This window comes from Perognathus longimembris, chromosome 6 (genome assembly GCF_023159225.1).
Source record: "Perognathus longimembris pacificus isolate PPM17 chromosome 6, ASM2315922v1, whole genome shotgun sequence".
Lineage (NCBI taxonomy): Eukaryota > Metazoa > Chordata > Mammalia > Rodentia > Heteromyidae > Perognathus > Perognathus longimembris.
In genome coordinates, this window is record NC_063166.1 from 13054534 (window position 1) to 13074166 (window position 19633).

Genomic DNA, 19633 nt, shown 5'->3' on the forward strand with positions numbered 1-19633 from the left:
GGGAGTGCCCTTCCTAACCAGCAGGGTTGGCCCCTCAGTTTTCTACATATGTCTTGGGGGTTCTGGTGAGGACACATGGCACTTGAAAGGGTGAAGAAACAAGTTTTATTGGGGACACATGCCCCTCTTTTTCCCTGGCTTGAGGTAATAGAACCACCCCAGAATTTTTATTGTATATCTGGTGGTCATCTTTGGTGCTGGCAAGCCAAACTCATAGCGCCTGTCTGGAAACGGACTCAAGTCTGTTATGAGGAAGTTGATCAGCTTCAGCTAACCAGAGCCCTTAGGGCCTGGGACAGGTCTTGGTGCTGGCTGGCCTGGTGTCTTCTTACTCCTCTGGCAGCCCCAGGCACTGTCAGCTATGAAGCCAGGCTATGAACCGACACCGCAAAATGCCCAGGAATCCCTGAAGCCAGGAGCAAAAAGGTGCAGTTCTTTCCTTGTGCAATCCGTGCACCAGCTTCCAGGCTTCCTGCATCTTCCAGGGATCCAACTTGTGGGAGGTCAGCAGGAATTTCCCATAGCAGCACCGATCCAAGGGGTAGTGGGTGGCGCCAGCCAGCTTGACCGAGTGGGTTGGGGTCAGGCCTCCTCGGCGTGCACTTACCCCCACAAACACATCCTCTAGTGGCAGGGGTGGTGCTCCACTAGCCACCTTGAGTATGAGCTGCACAGCAGAAGCCGACAGCACGTACCCGGTGCCCGAGGCATAGGGTGGAAAAGGACCCCAGGTGTCAGGCCACTGCTCCTCCGACACTCTGTGCCGGCCCCCGGGGGTCCGAGAGGGGCTAGCCCTCCAGTGCACTCGGCCCAGGTACAGGAGAGGCACTTTCTCGCTCGAGTCCTGGCCTTCCTGCTGCTCCTTTTTGTGGGGCTCCAGGCCTCTGTCCCGCCTCTCCGGAGGGCCCCCTCGCAGAATCAGTTCAGACACCAGCTCAGGGACGTTGACGTACACATCATCGTCCGTCTTGAGGACGTAGCGGGCCGCGGGGCAGTGTTTGGCTGCCCAGTTCAGCCCGCTGAGGGTTTTGAGGGTGAGGTTGCGGTAGGAGTCCTGGAAAGCAGCCTGCAGGATGTCCCTCTTTGCCTCCGACTCGCGGGCCAAGTCGCTCCCTTGCTGCGGGTCGGGTTCCCCCAGCAGGAAGAGCGTCTGAACCCGGAGGCCGCGCGCCTCCTGCAGCCCGCCCCACGAGGCCCGAATGGCATTCCTCTGGTTCACATTCCCTGGAGCCGAGCACACTAAAATCAGCAAGAAAGGTGGGGCGCCGGGAACCTGGCACACTTCCTGGTTGGGGATCAGAAGGCGAGGCAGGTCCAAGGGCGGTCCTGGCGAGGCGGGGGCTGGGAGGAAAGATGCTAGTGAGAGGCTTAGCAGCTCCTCCCCAACCCCGGAGGGCCCGAAGAGCGCCCACAACATCACCAGCAGCAGGGAGGCCAGCAGCAGGCGGCGGAAGAGGCTGAGGGGCATGGCGAAGTCTGTCTGGAAGGAGGGAGCAGTTAGAGGGCGGAGGCCGGCTCCATGCTGCCGTATCCCGATATCCAGGAATCCCGGCGGAATGAGGATGGGTGGCCGGGGACACGGGGCGCTCGTGTCCAGATGCCAGGCGCGGCCGGGGCCGCCTGGACGGTTGCCTGGTAACGAGCGGGATCCCACCAAGCTGCTCCCGGACTGATGCCTGGCCCCGCCCACTCCCATCATCCCTTGTTCCGGAAGTGTCGCAGCCTGCAGCACAACCACCTTCCCGCTGTCACTTTAATCCAGAGGGAACCTGATATTTTCCCATGTGGGAGCCCCAATATTCTAGAAGCGGGACAATCCGCCCAAGCAGAAACTGGCTTTCCGAGCTGTGCAGCCCAGGCTACCTTCAAAGTGACTTACTCAATCTCCGCGGGCTCCAGCTGCTTGCGAGCTGCTGGAGCACCTTTTATAGGACAAGTTGTTTTTCAGACTGGGCGCCACTGGCTTCTGCCTGTAATCCTACTCGAGGCTGGAATCAGGCAGGCCAGGTAGGTAAGTCTGAGACAAAGGTTTGCCCAATTAGCCACAAAAGCCAAAAGTGTAACTGGTGGAGGAACACAAAAGCTCAGGGACTGCATCCAAGCCCCATAACCGGCGACCCCGCCCCCATCATCTAGGTGTGGGGGTGCTACAGAGGTGGGGTAGGAGTTGAAAAGCCAACAGGGGCAGTCTCCCCTATCTCTGATGTGGCTGAAGTGGTGTAACATTTGCCCACCAAGAATAACACCCCACCATAAATTTTATGGAGCACAGGGCAGTGTTCTACTAAATGATTAACCACTAAGGGAAATTATTGGCCAACACTGTTCAGCATGTTCTCTATAAGCGTCACCAGAGGAAAAAAAAAGCACAAAGCAAGAAGCCATCAGTATATAAACTATTTATTAACAGAAAAGGCCTACAGACTCATTTCTTCTTGGACACACCCACAGTGCGACCACGGCGTCCAGTGGTCTTGGTGTGTTGGCCTCTGACTCGAAGGCTGCAGGTGAAAAGAGAATGATCAGGTTATGCACAGCACGAGGAATCCCTTTTGCTAAGTCTGGGGACAGGCCAGAGCTACCCCAACTCACCCCCAGAAGTGGCGCAGCCCTCTATGGGCTCGAATCTTCTTCAGCCGCTCCAGGTCTTCACGGAGCTTATTATCCAGACCATTGGCCAGAACCTAGATTTGGAGTTGAGGGGCATGTTGTTTTACTCCCTGACCTCCTCTAGACCCATTTCTAGTTAACTCCATTCCCCCCCAACATTTCAGTCACATACCTGGCTGTATTTTCCATCCTTTACATCCTTCTGTCTGTTCAAGAACCAGTCTGGAATCTTGTACTGGCGTGGATTCTGCATAATGGTGATCACACGTTCCACCTAGCAGAGGGGACAAACTAGATCTAGAGGTTTCTCTTTAGAGGTGGTTTCAATCCCTCTCCCAGCAGGAGTTCTTACCTCATCTTCTGTGAGTTCTCCAGCCCTCTTGGTGAGGTCAATGTCTGCTTTCCTCAACACTACATGAGCATATCTTCGCCCCACACCCTAAGATGAGAGATTATAGAATCTTTTTTTAAAAAAACATATTGGTTTCCCTGAATGACCCCAATACACCAAGAGCCCACAAAGGCAGGACTGCAATAATCCAGCACTTTGTAGATTCCCAATATCCTATTACCCACCATTCCAAATAAGCGCCAAAGGAAAAAAGGTAATGGCTACGCGCTCCACAGCAGCAGGAAGCACTGTGCCAAATCTTTCTTGAGGGGGAAGGGAGCTTGCAAGTACCAGGGTTGAACTCACGGCCCTATGCTTGCTTTGCTATTCCCACTTGGTGATGTACAGAGGCGTTAGTTACATATGTAAGGTAGTGAGTACATTTATTGTCAAACTTTACCTCCTCCCTCATCTTTCTTCCACTTCCTCCCCCATAGCTTTTTGCTTATTTTGGAGATGGGAGTCTTGGGGACTTTACTGCCCATGCTGGCCTCAAGTGAGGCCATCCAAACCCCAACCACCTGAGCCGTCAGAAATTAGTGGTGGCCTGAGCCACTGTACCCTGGCTAAATTAGGGTCACAATTCTGCGGGCAACTTGACCATGTTTTCCATCAGCACAAAGAACCAGTGCCTGGAACCTAGGGAGCCAATTTCTCCCCTAGGTCAAACTAATGCTTAGGTCAGCCGCAAACACCAGCATTGCATCCCATGCTGTCCAAATTCAAACCCATCTGACTAAAGACAGTGAAAAGTCATGTACTGGGTCCAATAGTTACAGGATGGGACATACACTCCAGAGAAAGACAGCCACATATGATGCAGCTACAGACCAAGGAAAACCAACTGTTAAAGGTGACAATCAGATCAACAGGGGAGAGGATTTTCACTGCCTCCTGAAGGATGTGGTATGGTGCTGTTGACTTGGGACTGTCAACCTCTAGTGCTGAGGAAACAAGTTCCTTTAAAACAACTTTATTTGGCTTAAGTTTGTGACAACTTATATTTACATTCAAGCATGATCTGAGATTAATTTCAAACCCCAAATATTTCTAACCCATAAACAGCAGTAATCACCCCAACTGAGAGGAATGGGAGACTATAGCAGGCTAGGTGCAGTGGCTCATGTCCTAGCAACCCCAAGGACAGAGATTGTAGGGATCAGTTTGAGGGTAGCTAAGTATGTGCCTGGCATCCCTAAGCAGTACCAAGAGGCCAGGTTAGACTGAGTAGAAAAAAAAATCCTACCTGACAAATGCAAAAAGGGTTGGGAGATAGGATTCAAGTGGCAGTTATTGCCTAGAAACTGTGAGGTTCCCAGTCTAATCCCCTGAATTGCCCTCTTCCCCCAAACACCTTCTAGAAGTAACTGACCCCATATAAATCTCTTTTCTATCCAATTCTTATCTTTTCCACTGGCTCCCATACAAATACTTAACAAAATACTAGCCAGCTTAACAGAGAAGAAATGTTCATTTTTGGGGGCTCCAGACATTAAGCAAGGCTCAGTACTCAAGGCACTAGGATCCCCAAGAGATGTACCACTATATACTGATTAAACTGCTTTTCTTTGTATTTTTGGGGGGGAGGGGGAATGGTGGTGGTATTGGGGATCAAACCCAGGGTGCTGCATTTGCTAGGCTAGTGCTTTGCCACTAAGCTACATGCCAACCCTTTTCCTATGTATTTTGAGCCATTATAGCTACACAATTCCCCCCCCCCACCACCACTCCTGGGCTAGGACTCAGGGCCTGAGCACTGTCCCTGGCTTCTTTTTGCTCAAGGCTAGCACTCTGCCACTTGAGCCACAGCACCACTTCTGGCCATTTTCTATATATGTGGTGCTGGGGAATCGAACCCAGGGCCTCATGTATAAGAGGCAAGCACTCTTGCCACTAGGCCATATTCCCAGCCCCAGCTACACAATTTTAAAGAGGCAGAGGATCAGTGTAGCATAAGCACTCTTGGTGGGCTCCATGCAGATGCCCCTGCCTGTCTAGTCTCTGCCTTTACCTAGGTAAAATGGCATATAGAGGGAGCCACCTCTCCCAACTCCTGCCCTAGTATGGGCTGGTGATGGGTCACCCCTTCTCTTCAGCCATCTCAGCCACAGGCCAGCAGTTTGGGAATAAACTTTTCTGTCCTGCTTGAATACTGCATGTTGTTCTCCTTTATCAGCTACCTACTTTAGCACTAAATATTAGTATAAGAACAAATGACTGCTGTGCTTCTTGCAGTACAGAATTGGAAATAAGTAATCTTCTCAAACATATGGTCCCTCTTCCCCCAGTCTTCTGAGTGCTAGCATTATAGGAGTGTTGTCATACCTCACTAATAAGTCATCCTTTTGGGGCTGGGAACATGGCCTAGTGGTAGAGTGCTTGCCTCATATACATGAAGCCCTGAGTTTGATTCCCCAGCACCACATATACAGAAAAAGGGGGCTAGGAATATGGCTTAGTGGTAGAGTGCTTGCCTAGCATGCATGAAGCCCTGGGTTCGTTTCCTCAGCACATTAAACAGAAAGGGCTGAAACTGGTATGGTGGCTCAAGTGGTAGAGTGCTAGCCTTGAGCAAAAGGAAGCCAGGAACAATGCTCAGGCCCTGAGTTCAAGCCCCAGGACTGAGCACCCCCCCCACCCCAAGCCAGAAGTGGCACTGTGGCTCAAGTGGTAGAGTGCTAGCTAGCCTAGAGCAAAAACAAACCAGGGACAGTGCTCAGGCCAGAGTTCAAGCCCCAAGACTGGCAAAAAAACAAAACAAAACAAAACACCCAACCCCAAAAACATAAGCAAGCCACCTTTATGTCTATTTGAGCATCCCCTCCAGCTAAAAAGGATTTTAGGTGTGTTCCCCCCACCTTTATAAAAATCTTGTAAGCTCCTCAAACACATGCCCAACACCATTCATCCTAAAACTGCACAACCACTTTCACAGTAGAAGCTTAGGGGTAAGTCTAGCCCTAACCCCTCTTGGAGTGCACAAACACCGAAAGGCAAGACATTCAGCTACTTCCACAATTACATGTTTTGACTGAAGCCCCCATCTGGAAGGCCAAAAATCCATTAGGTTTGTGAAAAGAAATATCCAATACTGCACCCATCATTTCAATTAGAAAGGGGCATTGGCTTTCACATTTGGCACCTGATTAAACATCCTGCCCACTTCACACTTGGATGTCTATCAGTTGACAAATTCCTATTCATCCCTCAAAATATTCACCTAATTTTTAGCATCCATGAATTTCACCGAAGCTGATTCACTGGGGGATAAGGACAACATAACCAAACCTAGAAAGGAGATCTTACAAACTAGTAGTTAAAGGGAAATGTAAGTAGGGTGACCATACCCATTTTCCACATGAAGTGTATTGGCTTTAACTTTTGACCACCCTCTGGCTCTTGTTTTCCTTTTAGGGCAAATGCATTAAGGGGACTAGTCATTCACCTAAGCAGTGATGCTTTAACTAACTCAGGGGCTGAGGAGATGGGCTGAGATTTGTGACTCCTCAACCTTGCTTCTAGTATAGCCTTAGGTCTTCACTAAAGTGTCATAATCTCTACCCCTTACCCTGCTTTACCTTAATGGCAGTGATGGCAAAGGCTATTTTCCGCCGCCCATCGATGTTGGTGTTGAGTACTCGCAAAATGTGCTGGAACTTCTCAGGAATCACTAAAGACTAGAAGTACGGGGGAGAAGTCAGACACCATGAGCTCTATCAACCCAAAAGGTCGCTAAGGCAAAGTCACCATCTCCAACAGGTATGTTAAGCTTGCCACACGCCGAGTCCCGACCCCCTCCCCTCTTAGAAGTTGGGCACACAACTCCTCAGACAGCGGGAATACGGAAACGCTCAAGCGTGGGAAAATGCCAGCCTCCGGCAACAGGACGCACACTGGCGGTTCCCAAAAGGGTACTCCGAGTGGTGCGGGCCAGAAGTCCCCACACACGCCTAAACCTTGGCAACGTTCATGTGCCGGGGCAATGACCCTTCCGTGAGCCCTGCTCCCCAGAACTCAAAGTTTCTGGTCGTCCCTTCCCAAGGGTGCGATCCAGGGCTCCACATACAAAGTTGCAGGCCCCCAATCTAGGGTGTTCTCGATGTCCCGACAGCAAAGCCTCCCCGTCCCGGTTCCGATGTCGCTGGATCCCAGCGCGGATCCCTGTCTTACCATGGCGGCGGCACCAGCGGCGGCGTGTAGGCCTCCTGTGGAAGAGAGAGCGGAAGTGACGTTATTCTCTTATATAGCTTCTCGGCGGAAGAGGCGGATCCATATGGCCTCAGCGCTTCCGGAAACTGCTTCCGCGGGAGTTGACTTCGCAGAGTCCGTATTGGGTGCTGCAACTTCCGGTGCAGTCCTCCTTTCGGTCCCGAATTCCCGGGTACGCGGACGGCAAAGGTTCCGGTGTGAGATTGTGCTGGAGACGTTCGTATTTCCATTTGCCCTCCGGTGTGGTGGCCAGGGCTGAAAGAGGACGACTGGAGCCGAACAATTTAACTAGAATACCTGGGAATACGGTCTCTCTAGAGGAGAAACTCCGGGACTTGTAGTTTTACCTCAGGAGACAGACTGACTGACAGCTGCCGGAAGTGAGGCTACGGGGAATGGCAGCCGCGGAGACCATGGCGGCTGCTGCCCGCGAGCTGGTGTTGAGGGCTGGGACCTCAGATATGGAGGAGGAAGAGGGCCCGCTGGTGAGAGCGCCCTGCTGTTTGTCCTCTGTAGTCTCGTCCAGTCATCCCTGCCGCAGAACGGACCCTGCTGTGTTCAGGCCCAAGGGATGAAATCAGCTCACCTGCTACCGGCGATGCTACTTGTTTGGCTCGCATTGGTTTTCCTTGGGATGGGACCTGAGCTTCAGCGGGGACCAGAGTGGCTGAAACTCAGGTTCCCGGGACACGGTTTTCAGTTCCCATTCACTTATTTCTTTCTTTAGTGGAATAAAGAATATAGATAGAGAACATGGCCTCTGGGACCAGACTAGTTTTGCCACTTACACGCTGTGTGTCTTGGGCAAGTAAAATAGCCTCCCTTTGCTACCACTTTCTACATCCATAAAGTGAGAAGATATTAGGACAGACCAGATAGGTTTTCGCTATGATTAGATGGATGAGTAGATGACATACAGGCATATACCCTATGTTAGCTGTCAATTCTTGAAAGTCAGAGAGGCTCCTCAGATATAACAGGACACTTGACATAACAGGAGTCTGAGTGTTCTAAACTGCCCTGGGCAAATTTCTGATTTTCCTCATTTGAGCACCACAAGTCTTCATGAATTGCCTTCTTGATTTATTCCCTAGCAATTAGCCCAAAGTAATAGATTGAGTACCCTATAAGAATTAGATCTTTTTTCACTCACTACTTTTGGTTCTCCAATAAGAACACTCTTGTCTGAAGAATAGCCCCATTATATTCTGTTCTCTCTATATAAATATACCCCTTCCATTAACCTGTCCTTCTCAGGGGGGTGGTCCTGGGCTCCAAGAGCCACTGCAACTTGGAGAGTTGGACATCACCTCTGATGAGTTCATCCTGGATGAAGTGGATGGTAAGTGATGCGGTGGGGTGGGAGCAGAGTACAGGATATTCCTGGACATTCCCATCAAGAAATTTATCCAAGATCCCCAGTAAATGGCCCATAGCATAAAGCCCTATAAATACCATTTCTCCATGTATCAATGATACCACTTGATTTCTAAATTAAGTACAAAGAAATGAGCAATCATGATTAATAACAAAACAGCAACTAGGACAATATACTGTGATAAAATTGTATTATTACTCTTGTGCTTTGGGCCTATTATTAAGTAAAGTAAGGGCTATTTGAACATAAGTATTTCTTTTTTTTTTTTTTTTTTTGGCCAGTCCTGGGGCTTGGGCTCAGGGCCTGAGCACTGTCCCTGGCTTCTTTTTTGCTCAAGGCTAGCACTCTGCCATTTGAGCCATAGCGCCACTTCTGGCCGTTTTCTATATATGTGGTGCTGGGGAATTGAACCCAGGGCCTCATGTACACGAGGCAAGCACTCTTGCCACTAGGCCATATTCCCCAGCCCTTAAACATAAGTATTTCTATATGTAGATAACTGATGTGATAACAGAGAAGGTTACTGAGGGAACAACAGGAGGGTAGCATAGTCGCATAGATATGCCCGCAAAGAGATGATTCACATTCCAGGTGGATGGAATGGAATGCTATTGGAGTTCAAGCTACTCAGAATGGTGCTAAAATTTAACAGTGCAAGTTATTTATTTGCAGAATTTCTCCATTTAAAAATTTTGACCAGGGGCTGGGGATATGGCCTAGTGGCAAGAGCGCTTGCCTCCTATACTTGAAGCCCTGGGTTCAATTCCCCAGCACCACATATACAGAAAATGGCCAGAAGTGGCGCTGTGACTCAAGTGGCAGAGTGCTAGCCTTGAGCAAAAAGAAGCCAGGGACAGTGCTCAGGCCCTGAGTCCAAGGCCCAGGACTGGCAAAAAAAAAAAAAAAAAAAAAAAGCGCTTGCCTCCTAAAAATTTGGACCAGTGATTAGCCATGGCTGACTGAAACATAAGAAAATGAAACCAGGTCTTAAGAGGACTGTACCTATAATCTGAGAGACATGGAGGCTGGGAGGAATAAGGCAGGGATTGGTGTGTAGATGCTGAATTGGGGAGAGGGAACTGTGGTGTTTGAGTCCTTATGATAAACTTCTATTTCCAGTTCACATTCAGGCAAATCTGGAGGATGAGTTAGTAAAAGAAGCTCTTAAAACGGTGAGGCTCTTCATTATCCTAATCAGTACCCTTTTCCCTTCTCCTAAAAGGAAGAAAAATCTCTCGTTCTTGTAATGTCACCTTGATGGTAGTGGTGTTGGTGGTTGTGGTGGGTGGGGGGGTGTGCGCGCGCATGCACCTATACTGGGGCTTGAACTTAGTACCTAAGTGCTGTCCCTTAGCTTTTTTGCTTATGCTAGCACTCTACCACTTGTGAGCCACAGCTCCAATTCCAGCTTTTTGGTGATTAGTTGGAAATAAGAGTCTCTTGAACTTTTCTGCCTTGGCAGGCTTTGAACTGAATAACCAAATCTTAACCTTCTAAGTATCTAGGATTATAAGGATGAGCCACCTGTGCCTAGCTCATCTTGGTATCTTATCTCATCATTCACTGATTCTGTTTTGGTGTCCATAGACATTAGCGCCCTCTTGACTTGGTTTCTTTATGTTCTTACAGGGTGTGGATCTCCGTCACTATTCAAAGCAGGTTGAGCTGGAGCTACAGCAAATTGAACAGAAATCCATTCGGGATTGTATCCTTCAGCTGACAGAGAGAATGGTGTTATTGACATGGATTTTGCAGGGTGTGAGGCTGACATTTTTCTCTTTGAGGTTTCTGTCATCTTCACTGTGAGGCCCTTGACTTTTGTGGGTTAGATATCCAAGAGAGTGAGAACATAGCATCTCTGCACAACCAGATCACAGCCTGTGATGCTGTCCTGGAGGTTAGTAACCCAGGCCTGTCGCCTCTGATAACTCAGACCTGAATCATGGCCTCTGGGGCCATCATCAGCTTCAGGAAGGGATAAATGAGGGTCACTTTCAGGATGTCCTCAAACAGAATTGTTTGCTTTAAGTGCCATAATTAATGTTATCTCCTTGTGGTATTTGGGGTACCTCCACATCGGCCAGTGTTATGGACTGTGAATACTAGGCTATTCACCAGGAGACTTAGGTGGTCCAACCCTGTGGTGCACCACCATCATCTGCTCTCCCCCAGCGCATGGAGCAGATGCTGGGAGCTTTTCAGAGTGACCTCAGCTCCATCAGCTCTGAGATCCGGACGCTGCAGGAGCAGTCTGGAGCCATGAATATTCGACTTCGAAACCGCCAGGCAGTTCGGGGGAAGCTTGGAGAGCTTGTTGATGGTCTGGTGGTACCCTCTGCTCTGGTCACGTGAGTCACTGGGGTAAAAGGTCATGATGTCTGTAACAGGTAGACAGCCTGAGGAGACCTTTCCTATTCACTGCCTGGCTCAGGTCATTAGGTACCATCTAGAAATTACTAAATGGGTAAAAAGCCATTTCTTAACACTGATGCATGGTTTAAGTATCATAGGTCAGGAGTGATCCAAGATCACATGTAAAATGAGGGCAGCCAAGTCTTAAGTGTGCATGAGGCGGAAGACTAGGAATAGATGACTTTGTACATACACCCTGGCTGTGTGAGACCCTATGAAAAGGAAGAGGTGACAGAGGCTAGATGGAAGGAGCTATGGTTTGGGCCTGGATTAGAGTTGTCAAGTCTTCCTTCTGATGCATTCCAAACTTCTCTACTACTCAGGGCAATTCTAGAGGCTCCAGTGACAGAGCCCAGGTTCTTGGAGCAGCTGCAGGAGCTGGATGCTAAGGCAGCCGCAGTCAGAGAGCAGGAAGCTAGAGGCACAGCAGCCTGCGCGGACGTCAGAGGTGTGCTGGACCGGCTCCGGGTCAAGGTAGGAGATGAAGGTGGATATCCCAGGGTCTACTAGAACCAGCCTTTCTGAGGCTGCCTCTCACTTGCTGCTTCCCAGCAGAGCTTAAGCTTGCCCCTGTGGGTTTCCGGGAAAATCCAAAGAGACATTAAAGACGTGTTCTCACTTGTCCCAGTTACAACTCTCTGCCTTATGTTTGTTTCCCCCACATCTAGGCAGTGACAAAGATCCGAGAGTTCATCCTCCAGAAGATTTATTCCTTCAGGAAACCAATGACCAACTATCAGATCCCCCAGACTGCTCTGCTGAAGTACAGGTCAGCACCCCAGGGAAGGGCATAGAGTGGCCTTTGAACTCCTAGCAGTGGGTCTTGTTTGTTGGGAAGACACTGACTTGTCCTTGGATTTCCAGGTTCTTCTATCAGTTCCTGCTGGGCAATGAACGAGCAACAGCAAAGGAGATCAGGGATGAGTATGTGGAGACACTAAGCAAGATCTACCTGTCTTACTACCGCTCTTACCTGGGGCGGCTCATGAAAGTGCAGGTGAGAGCAGAGAGGGAGAGGCACCACCTACTCCAAGAAAGGATGGGGATTTCTTTACATCTTCTTTATTTTGTTTCTAGTATGAGGAAGTTGCTGAGAAAGATGACCTAATGGGTGTGGAAGATACAGCCAAAAAAGATATCCTGGAGCTCATGTTCGGCCCTGAGAAAGGGAGCACTCCTGGCTGCAGCTGCCATGGGACTGAGACTTACCTTTATTTGTGGGAACAAAGCTTTTGAGAATGTGGTAGAAGCTATTAACTTTTCTCCTATTAAAAAAACTTACAGGCTGGGAATATGGCTTAGTGGTAGAGTGTTTGTCTAGCATGCATGAAGCCCTGGGTTTGATTCCTTAGTACCACATAAACAGAAAAAGCCAGAAGTGGCGCTGTGGCTCAAGTGGTAGAGTGCTAGCCTTAAGCAAAAGAAGCCAGGGACAGTGCCCGGGCCCTGAGTTTAAGCCCTGGGACTGGCAAAAACAAAACAAAAAAAACACTACACATCATTTTGACACATAGGTGGTGGTGGTGGTGGTGATGGTGTGTATGTGTATGTATTGAACTCAGAGCCTAGGCACTATCCCTTAGCTTTTTTTTGCTCATGGCTGATGTTCTAGCATGCGAGCCACACCTCCACTTTTAGCTTTTGGGGGGTTAATTGGAGCTAAGAGTCTCATGGACTTTCTTGTCTGGGCTGGCTTTGAACTGAGATCTTCAGATCTCAACCTCCTGAGTAGCTAAGATTATAGGCCTGAGCCACTGGCGCCTGGCTATTGACATAATTTTGGGTCAGAGTGTATAGAGACTCCTCAGGGCCCATTGGCACAGGTCAGAGAAAGAGGATATCTTTGCTGTGTCTGGCTCCCTGGGTCCAGTGCAATCTTGTTGTTTTCCTTGACTTGACCCTCCTCACGATTCTTCTCGAAGCCCTCCCTCCGCAGCAGAAACACTATCTTCACCCTGGGAACCCGAGGCGCTGTCATCTCCCCCACTGAACTTGAGGCCCCCATCCTGGTGCCCCACACAGCCCAGCGTGGAGAGCAGAGGGTATGAGGGAGGTGGGGAAGGCCAGGCCTTAGATAAAGCTTCCCATCCTGTGGGCCTGTATCATCCTCTTATTTATTTTTTTGCCAGTCCTGGGCCTTGGACTCAGGGCCTGAGCACTGTCCCTGGCTTCTTTTTGCTCAAGGCTAGCACTCTGCCACTTGAGCCACAGCGCCACTTCTGGCCATTTTCTATATATGTAGTGCTGAGGAATGGAACCCAGGGCTTCATGTATAGGAGGCAAGCACTCTTGCCACTAGGCCATATTCCCAGCCCCTGTATCATCCTCTAAGACACGGGTGCTTCACTGTGAAAGGGCCGGGAACCCTGCGCTTAAGAGCAAGTCAGGAGAGAGACTTGTGAGGCAACTGTCATGGATACAGGAGTAGAGACAGCAGGTGGCGGGGACTAATTCTTGCTCCTATGTTTGGTGCCCCTTTCAGGGTGCTCTTTCCTTGCCTCTACTCAGGTTGAATGGGGAGGGTCTGCTGAGCTCTCATTACCCAAGTTTTCTGAGTTTCCCTAGGGTGGTGTTTGTTTCATCCCTTCTCTCTCTTCCCCTCTCAGTATCCATTTGAGGCCCTCTTCCGCAGTCAGCACTACGCCCTCCTAGACAATTCCTGCCGTGAATATCTTTTCATCTGTGAATTTTTTGTGGTGTCTGGCCCAGCTGCTCATGATCTCTTCCATGCTGTCATGGGCCGAACACTCAACATGACCCTGGTAAGATCACCATTCCTGTGCCCTTAAACCATTGTCCTTAGTCCTCATCAGCGCCCAGTGGGCTGCTAACTCTGCTCACACAGAATGCAGGAGTCCCATCGTTTAAGGAGGCAGCCGTTTACTCTCAACACAACTCTCCCAAATATCTTTAGAGCTTGACTCCTCAAGCGTGTGATGTGAGAATGTGATGGCTAATTCACAACCAGGCTGAGGCACCTAGAAATTAACCCCTGGCCCAAGCTCAGCCCCAAGTTCTGCTGTGGTAGGTCTTGAGTGAGGCTGGGGCAGCCTGAGTGGCCGGGGAAATGGGGAAGGAGGGGACATTTCCCTCCTAGGTCTCTTTCTGCCCAGCCTTGTTTCCAAATGCATGCATGTAGTTGTCTATGGTGACTTGACTGTGCATAACAAACATTCCCTTGAGATCCTCTGCCTGTTCCTAAATCACAGAAACACCTGGAGTCCTATCTGACTGACTGCTATGACGCCATTGCTGTCTTCCTCTGTATCCACATCGTTCTCCGATTCCGCAATATTGCAGCCAAGAGGGATGTCCCTGCTCTGGACAGGTCACTGAGCTCTGGTCCTCAATGCCCTGCCGGCCTAGAACTCTTTGTCTTATATATCATCACCCCAACCCTTGAGATCCTTCTGACCTGATCTCCATGACCTTTATTCCCATTGGTCTGCTCTGAAGGCAGTGTTGCTGCTTTAACTCACCTTTCATACACAACCTCCCACCTCCTACCCACCTGTAACCTCAGGATGCCCTGCTCCCTCCCAGCACCGTTCCCTGCCCGCTGATTGCTGATTCTGATTAAGCCCACAGGTACTGGGAACAGGTGCTTGCCTTGCTGTGGCCACGGTTTGAGCTGATCCTGGAGATGAATGTCCAGAGTGTCCGAAGCACTGACCCGCAGCGCCTTGGGGGTTTGGATACTCGGCCCCACTATGTAAGGGAGGACAAGGGTAGCAAGGAGGGGTCTTGAAGGGCAGGCTTTAAGCTTTACTGAAGGGTTCCCAATGTCACGGTTGTGTCACGAGGGGCAGGTAGGCATGGTGGCTGAGCACTGCCAGAGGAGGGGCTGGAGGGGGAGTCACACAGCGTTGTCGGGGGAGCTGGGAGGTGGTATCTTCAGGGGAATTCCACCCAGCCTCTTTCTCCTAGATCACACGGCGATACGCGGAGTTCTCTTCTGCTCTCGTCAGCATCAACCAGACAATTCCCAATGAACGCACCATGCAGCTGCTGGGGCAGCTACAGGTTAGAGTGGGGCAGGCAGGCTTCCCAGCAGCAAGGCTCAGCCCGGGAGGAGTCTGCCCTGCCCATCCATGCTTCCTAGGTCACTGCTGCCGTTTGGCTTTTCCAGGTGGAGGTGGAGAATTTCGTCCTCCGAGTGGCCGCTGAGTTCTCCTCCAGGAAGGAGCAGCTTGTGTTTCTCATCAACAATTACGACATGATGCTGGGGGTGCTGATGGTGAGGAACGCGCCTGTCTCCCCGCCCTTGGCTGATGCCTATATTGGTCCACGTTTTGCAGTCTGGGCAGTGTCTGGAATGTGGATGCGAGGCGACATCCTGGCAGAAGGACTACTGTCCCCCAATTTGCCAATTCCTCTTGCTTTCCCATAGGAGCGGGCTGCAGATGACAGCAAAGAGGTTGAGAGCTTCCAGCAGCTGCTCAATGCGCGGACGCAGGTAAGGGTTGGGGTAAAGGGAAGAAATGGCTTATTATGCTGTATGTAGTTAGCATATGTGTTGGGGAATGTGGCATGATGGACCTTAGGTATATAGAATTGGAGTTATAACTCTGGGTTAGCAAAATGCTGTCACTATTGGTCTAATTTCCTTTTTTTGTGCCAGTACTAGGGCTTGAACTCAGCCTTGTGCTCTTATTTGTGGTTAACTGGAGATAAGAGTCTCACACACAGGGGCTGGGGATATGGCCTAGTGGCAAGAGTGCTTGCCTCCTATACATGAAGCCCTGGGTTCGATTCCCCAGCACCACATATATAGAAAACGGCCAGAAGTGGCGCTGTGGCTCAAGTGGCAGAGTGCTAGCCTTGAGCAAAAAGAAGCCAGGGACAGTGCTCAGGCCCTGAGTCCAAGCCCCAGGACTGGCCAAAAAAAAAAGAGTCTCACACACAGACTTACCCTCTCAAGCTAGTTTTGAGCCTCTGTCCTCAGGTCTCACTCTCCTGAGTAGCTAGGGTTATAGGCTTAAACCATTGGTTCCTGGCCTTTCTCTCTGAAGAGAGACCTTGGAAATTTTCTCTAATTATTGTGAAGTCATTGATGTCTGAAAGCATATAATCTTTGCAGAGAGTTCAGCTCTTCAGCCTTGGTAGTATCCACACCGAGTGAGTCATGATGCCAAGATTGGGACAACTTGTTGGTACCAGGATCCCTGACCCTGTGTGTATGTATGCTTGTGTGACTCCCCAGGAATTCATTGAAGAGCTGCTCTCTCCCCCTTTTGGGGGTCTGGTGGCATTTGTGAAGGAAGCTGAGGCTTTGATTGAGCGTGGACAGGCTGAGCGACTTCGAGGGGAAGAAGGTATGGTGATGGTGTCGTAATGGTGGCATCAGTGGTAACGAGAATGAAAAAGAAAAATGATAGGATGAGGATTACAGGGGGAAGGGCACAGCAGGAAACATTTGGCTGATGGTGAGGTGGCTGTCGATGCCTTGGAGAGGACTTACTGGGGTGGAACTTCACCTGGCCTCATCCCTCTGACACTTCCGTCCTGCTGTCAGCCCGAGTGACTCAGCTGATCCGTGGCTTTGGCAGTTCCTGGAAATCATCGGTGGAGTCTCTGAGTCAGGATGTAATGCGCAGTTTCACCAACTTCAGAAATGGAACCAGTATCATCCAGGTGACCCGAAGTTCCCAGCCTCGGTCCCAATCTCCCATCACTGACATTTTCCCTTTCATTTTCCCTTTGGCCTGGGCTCAGCATCATCTAAGTAACCCTTCATTTTCTTTTTTTGCCAGTCCTGGGGCTTGGACTCAGGGCCTGAGCACTGTCCCTGGCTTCTTTTTGCTCAAGGCTAGCACTCTGCCACTTGAGCCACAGCGCCACTTCTGGCTGTTTTCTGTATATGTGGTGCTGGGGAATTGAACCCAGGGCCTCATGTATACGAGGCAAGCACTCACTCTTGCCACTAGGCCATATCCCCAGCCCTACCCTTCATTTTCAACTATGAGCTGTGCTTAAAGTTCTGAACGAGCCCTAACCTGATTCCCATCGTCATCGTCAGCACTGATCCTTGAATGGCTTTCTCTGACCAGGGAGCATTGACCCAGCTGATCCAGCTTTATCATCGCTTCCACCGGGTGCTGTCCCAGCCGCAGCTGCGGGCCCTTCCGGCCCGGGCGGAGCTCATCAACATCCACCACCTGATGGTGGAGCTCAAGAAGCACAAGCCCAACTTCTGATGTGCTGGATTGGCCCTGAGCTCTGCCAGCCTCGTCCATGGACTTCCGCCCCACATCCTACACTCCAGTTTCCAGTTGCCTCCTAGGTCTTTGATGCACTTCACCCAGCCTCCATTGCTTCCAAGTCATTGGTTTTGTTTTTGTTTTTTGACCCAAAGTAATTTCTGTAGCTTTTTGACTGAAGATCTCAACTACTGAACACTAACCCATCTCCTGGCTTAAGAAGTATTCTAAGGTCGGTCTCTGAAGGAAATAATAAATATTTAATGTAACACATCACTCTCTTTCTCCTTACTAAGGGGCCGTATCTTTTGTCTATAATCTCCTTCCCTCTCAGACTACCTAGGTTTACATCTCTTCTAGAAAGAAGGGACAGGGACAGTAACATCTACCAGCCTGTAGCTGCTTTGGTGGAAGAGGTGGCTGGTTGTGTAGAAAGGGGACTATTTCCTGAGTAGCCAGTCTGTTGAGAATGTGACCTCAGGTTACAAGCGCAGATGCTGCAAGGGCTGAGATTATAGCCATATGCCTTGCGGCTGTCACTAACTTTTGCTGAGGGGCTGCGGCACGCTTCCTGATTAGGGCTGGGGTGGACTTGATTTGCAATATATCCATTTCGGTTTGATTAAGAGCCTTCCTGTGACGGGGCCTCTGCACCTCATTTTAACTCAGTTTAAACTGGAAAGACACTTTGGCTCCTTTAAGCCTTAAGTGGAAGGACGCTGAGCAGTGGGGTTGCTAACGGGGCTATCTGTTCCCTGCACCCCCATAGCTGAATCATTCATTTCCCAGGTTCCTGGCCTGGTGGATGGAAGGCCTGGACCTTGCCTGCGTCTTGAACTAGTTGCGGGGAGGGGAGAGGAGTGTGCACCAGTGAGGCCAGGCAAGCTAGGCTCTCCTTACTGACTGCTGCAGGGGAGGGCGTGGCTGGGGGGAGCTGGAGCAGGTTCATCAGTTCCCTCCTCTTTAGGCTTCCTCCCGCACCGCTGACTGGCTCTGTCTTTTCAGGGCTCTGGCCTGGCACAGGAGGCTGTAGCTCAGGCAAGGGTTGGGGTGGGGGGAGATGAGGTCGGTGGAAGATGAAGCTCCATAGTGGGTCACATGCCTGAAGTGGGGGCACAAGCCTGAGTTCTTAACTCACCCCACCGCTGGCTCTCCCCCCACCGGCTCTCCCCCCACCGTTAGCATACCCCTCTCTCTCAACTTTGTCATACGGGTTCTTGCTGCTCTGGCTTGTGAGGGTGCTGCAAGCTCATCCCAGACTCCAGTGCTGGGGAACCAGGGAATGTTGCCCCTACACCGTCCTTTCCCCTAAGTCCTGTCTGACCACCCCGTCCCCCCTCCTTCCAGGAATCAGTCTCGGGGATTCGGGTGTTCTGCCATTGACCTGACTCCAACCTCAGCTCCAGGGCAGGATTGGGGTCTTCAGACAAGTGTAGGCGGCTTCGACAAAGAGGGGGTCTTCCAAAGAAGAGGGTCTCCTGGTAACTCATAAAGACTGTAGCAACAGGTGACTCAACTAGTGAGGGGTTGGGGTTGACTAACAGTCAAGTAACAGGGAAAGGAGAGGAGTGGGGAGGAGAGGGAAGGAGGGAGGAGAGAGAGGAGTGGGGAGGAGAGGAGGGGGGGAGAGAGAGAGGAGGGAGGAGGAGAGGGAAGGGAGGAAACGACCTAACAAATCTTCATATATAACACATGAGCAGGGGGCTTGGCAGACGTAGCTGCAGAAGCTGAGGGGCGGTGCTGGGGTGGGAGCCGAGGGGGGCTACCGGACAGCTCAGGAGGATGGTGACTTTGGGACCCAGTGGACCTTCAAGTGGTGCAGTTTTCATGGCGAACTAAATGCCCCCTGGAATCCGTAGGAACCCTCTGCCTCTACAGCCTCTCAGGGTAAGAGGGTCCAGAACGGGGAAAAGGGACAACGAGCATGCACGAGAGCCACGATACCAATAATGACCTCGAGGGGGCAGCACAGACCACAGGATGGAGCCCGTCTCTCTGCACTCCAAGCTGGCCTGTTCTGGGCCTACAGGTGACAGCATGGAAGTTGCCCGGGCCATCTTCACACTGAAGCAGCTGAGGGACTTGGCCTCCAGCTTCAAGTCCTCTGTGCTATTGTTTAAATAGGTCCTTGTGACCTTCAGATGGAAACTTCTAGGAGAAGATCACCACCCCTTAACTTTGCCCTCACTTCTGCTGAGGATGACCAGCTGCCCTCAGAGACCAGAAACTTGGGGCTCACTGTCTGTACCCTCTGCCAGTTGCTGTGACCAGTTTCTGCACCTGGTACAAGGGTCCCTAGTGTCACAACAGAAGGATTCAGAGATGTCCCCAAGGTCTGTAATGGCCCTCAACACTGTTTTGGGACCTCCGTCCTTTAAGGAATTATTTCCCCCTTTTTCTCTACCTGCATGCCCTCTTGCTTTCCCCGGGCTG

General features: G+C 50.6%; 3 protein-coding genes across 4 annotated transcripts; 1 reads left to right on the forward strand and 2 right to left on the reverse strand.

The window, feature by feature from the left end:
* Positions 1 to 91: 91 nt before the first annotated feature.
* On the reverse strand, positions 92 to 1764 carry B3galt4 (beta-1,3-galactosyltransferase 4). The gene has a single exon (XM_048347982.1). The coding sequence runs from the start codon at positions 1697 to 1699 to the stop codon at positions 356 to 358; it is 1344 nt and encodes a 447-aa protein (XP_048203939.1). The 5' UTR covers positions 1700 to 1764; the 3' UTR covers positions 92 to 355.
* A 620-nt stretch (positions 1765 to 2384) lies between these two features.
* On the reverse strand, positions 2385 to 7232 carry Rps18 (ribosomal protein S18). Its single transcript, XM_048347983.1, has 6 exons — positions 7172 to 7232; positions 6580 to 6678; positions 2963 to 3049; positions 2783 to 2884; positions 2593 to 2684; positions 2385 to 2501 (listed from the first exon to the last, which is right to left on the reverse strand). The coding sequence occupies exons 1-6, from the start codon at positions 7172 to 7174 to the stop codon at positions 2426 to 2428; spliced, it is 459 nt and encodes a 152-aa protein (XP_048203940.1). The 5' UTR covers positions 7175 to 7232; the 3' UTR covers positions 2385 to 2425.
* A 147-nt stretch (positions 7233 to 7379) lies between these two features.
* On the forward strand, positions 7380 to 17473 carry Vps52 (VPS52 subunit of GARP complex). 2 transcript variants are annotated; one of them, XM_048347988.1, is made up of 20 exons: positions 7380 to 7695; positions 8468 to 8552; positions 9708 to 9760; positions 10218 to 10293; positions 10418 to 10485; positions 10761 to 10936; positions 11324 to 11474; positions 11669 to 11769; positions 11865 to 11997; positions 12078 to 12135; positions 12909 to 13042; positions 13607 to 13762; positions 14210 to 14328; positions 14589 to 14712; positions 14928 to 15023; positions 15130 to 15237; positions 15391 to 15456; positions 16204 to 16315; positions 16516 to 16634; positions 17051 to 17473. In XM_048347988.1, exons 1-20 carry the CDS (start codon positions 7606 to 7608, stop codon positions 17195 to 17197), a joined length of 2172 nt encoding a protein of 723 aa, XP_048203945.1. In that variant the 5' UTR covers positions 7380 to 7605; the 3' UTR covers positions 17198 to 17473. The 2 variants fall into 2 exon arrangements, with proteins under 2 accessions (XP_048203945.1, XP_048203946.1); XM_048347989.1 differs by lacking the exon at positions 9708 to 9760.
* Positions 17474 to 19633: the final 2160 nt, after the last annotated feature.

Bases quoted from the DNA above. Each gene is read 5' to 3' on its own strand.
- B3galt4 (XM_048347982.1), bottom strand. From the start codon at position 1,699: ATGATGGGAGTGGGCGGGGCCAGGCATCAGTCCGGGAGCAGCTTGGTG.
- Rps18 (XM_048347983.1), bottom strand. The intron at 3,050-6,579 runs GTAAAGCAGGGT...CTCTCATCTTAG, and splicing joins TTGCCATCACTGCCATTAAG to GGTGTGGGGCGAAGATATGC. The intron at 2,885-2,962 runs GTAAGAACTCCT...CCCCTCTGCTAG, and splicing joins GAGAACTCACAGAAGATGAG to GTGGAACGTGTGATCACCAT.
- Vps52 (XM_048347988.1), top strand. From the start codon at position 7,606: ATGGCAGCCGCGGAGACCATGGCGGCTGCTGCCCGCGAGCTGGTGTTG. The intron at 14,329-14,588 runs GTCACTGAGCTC...TTAAGCCCACAG, and splicing joins GATGTCCCTGCTCTGGACAG to GTACTGGGAACAGGTGCTTG. The intron at 15,024-15,129 runs GTTAGAGTGGGG...TGGCTTTTCCAG, and splicing joins AGCTGCTGGGGCAGCTACAG to GTGGAGGTGGAGAATTTCGT.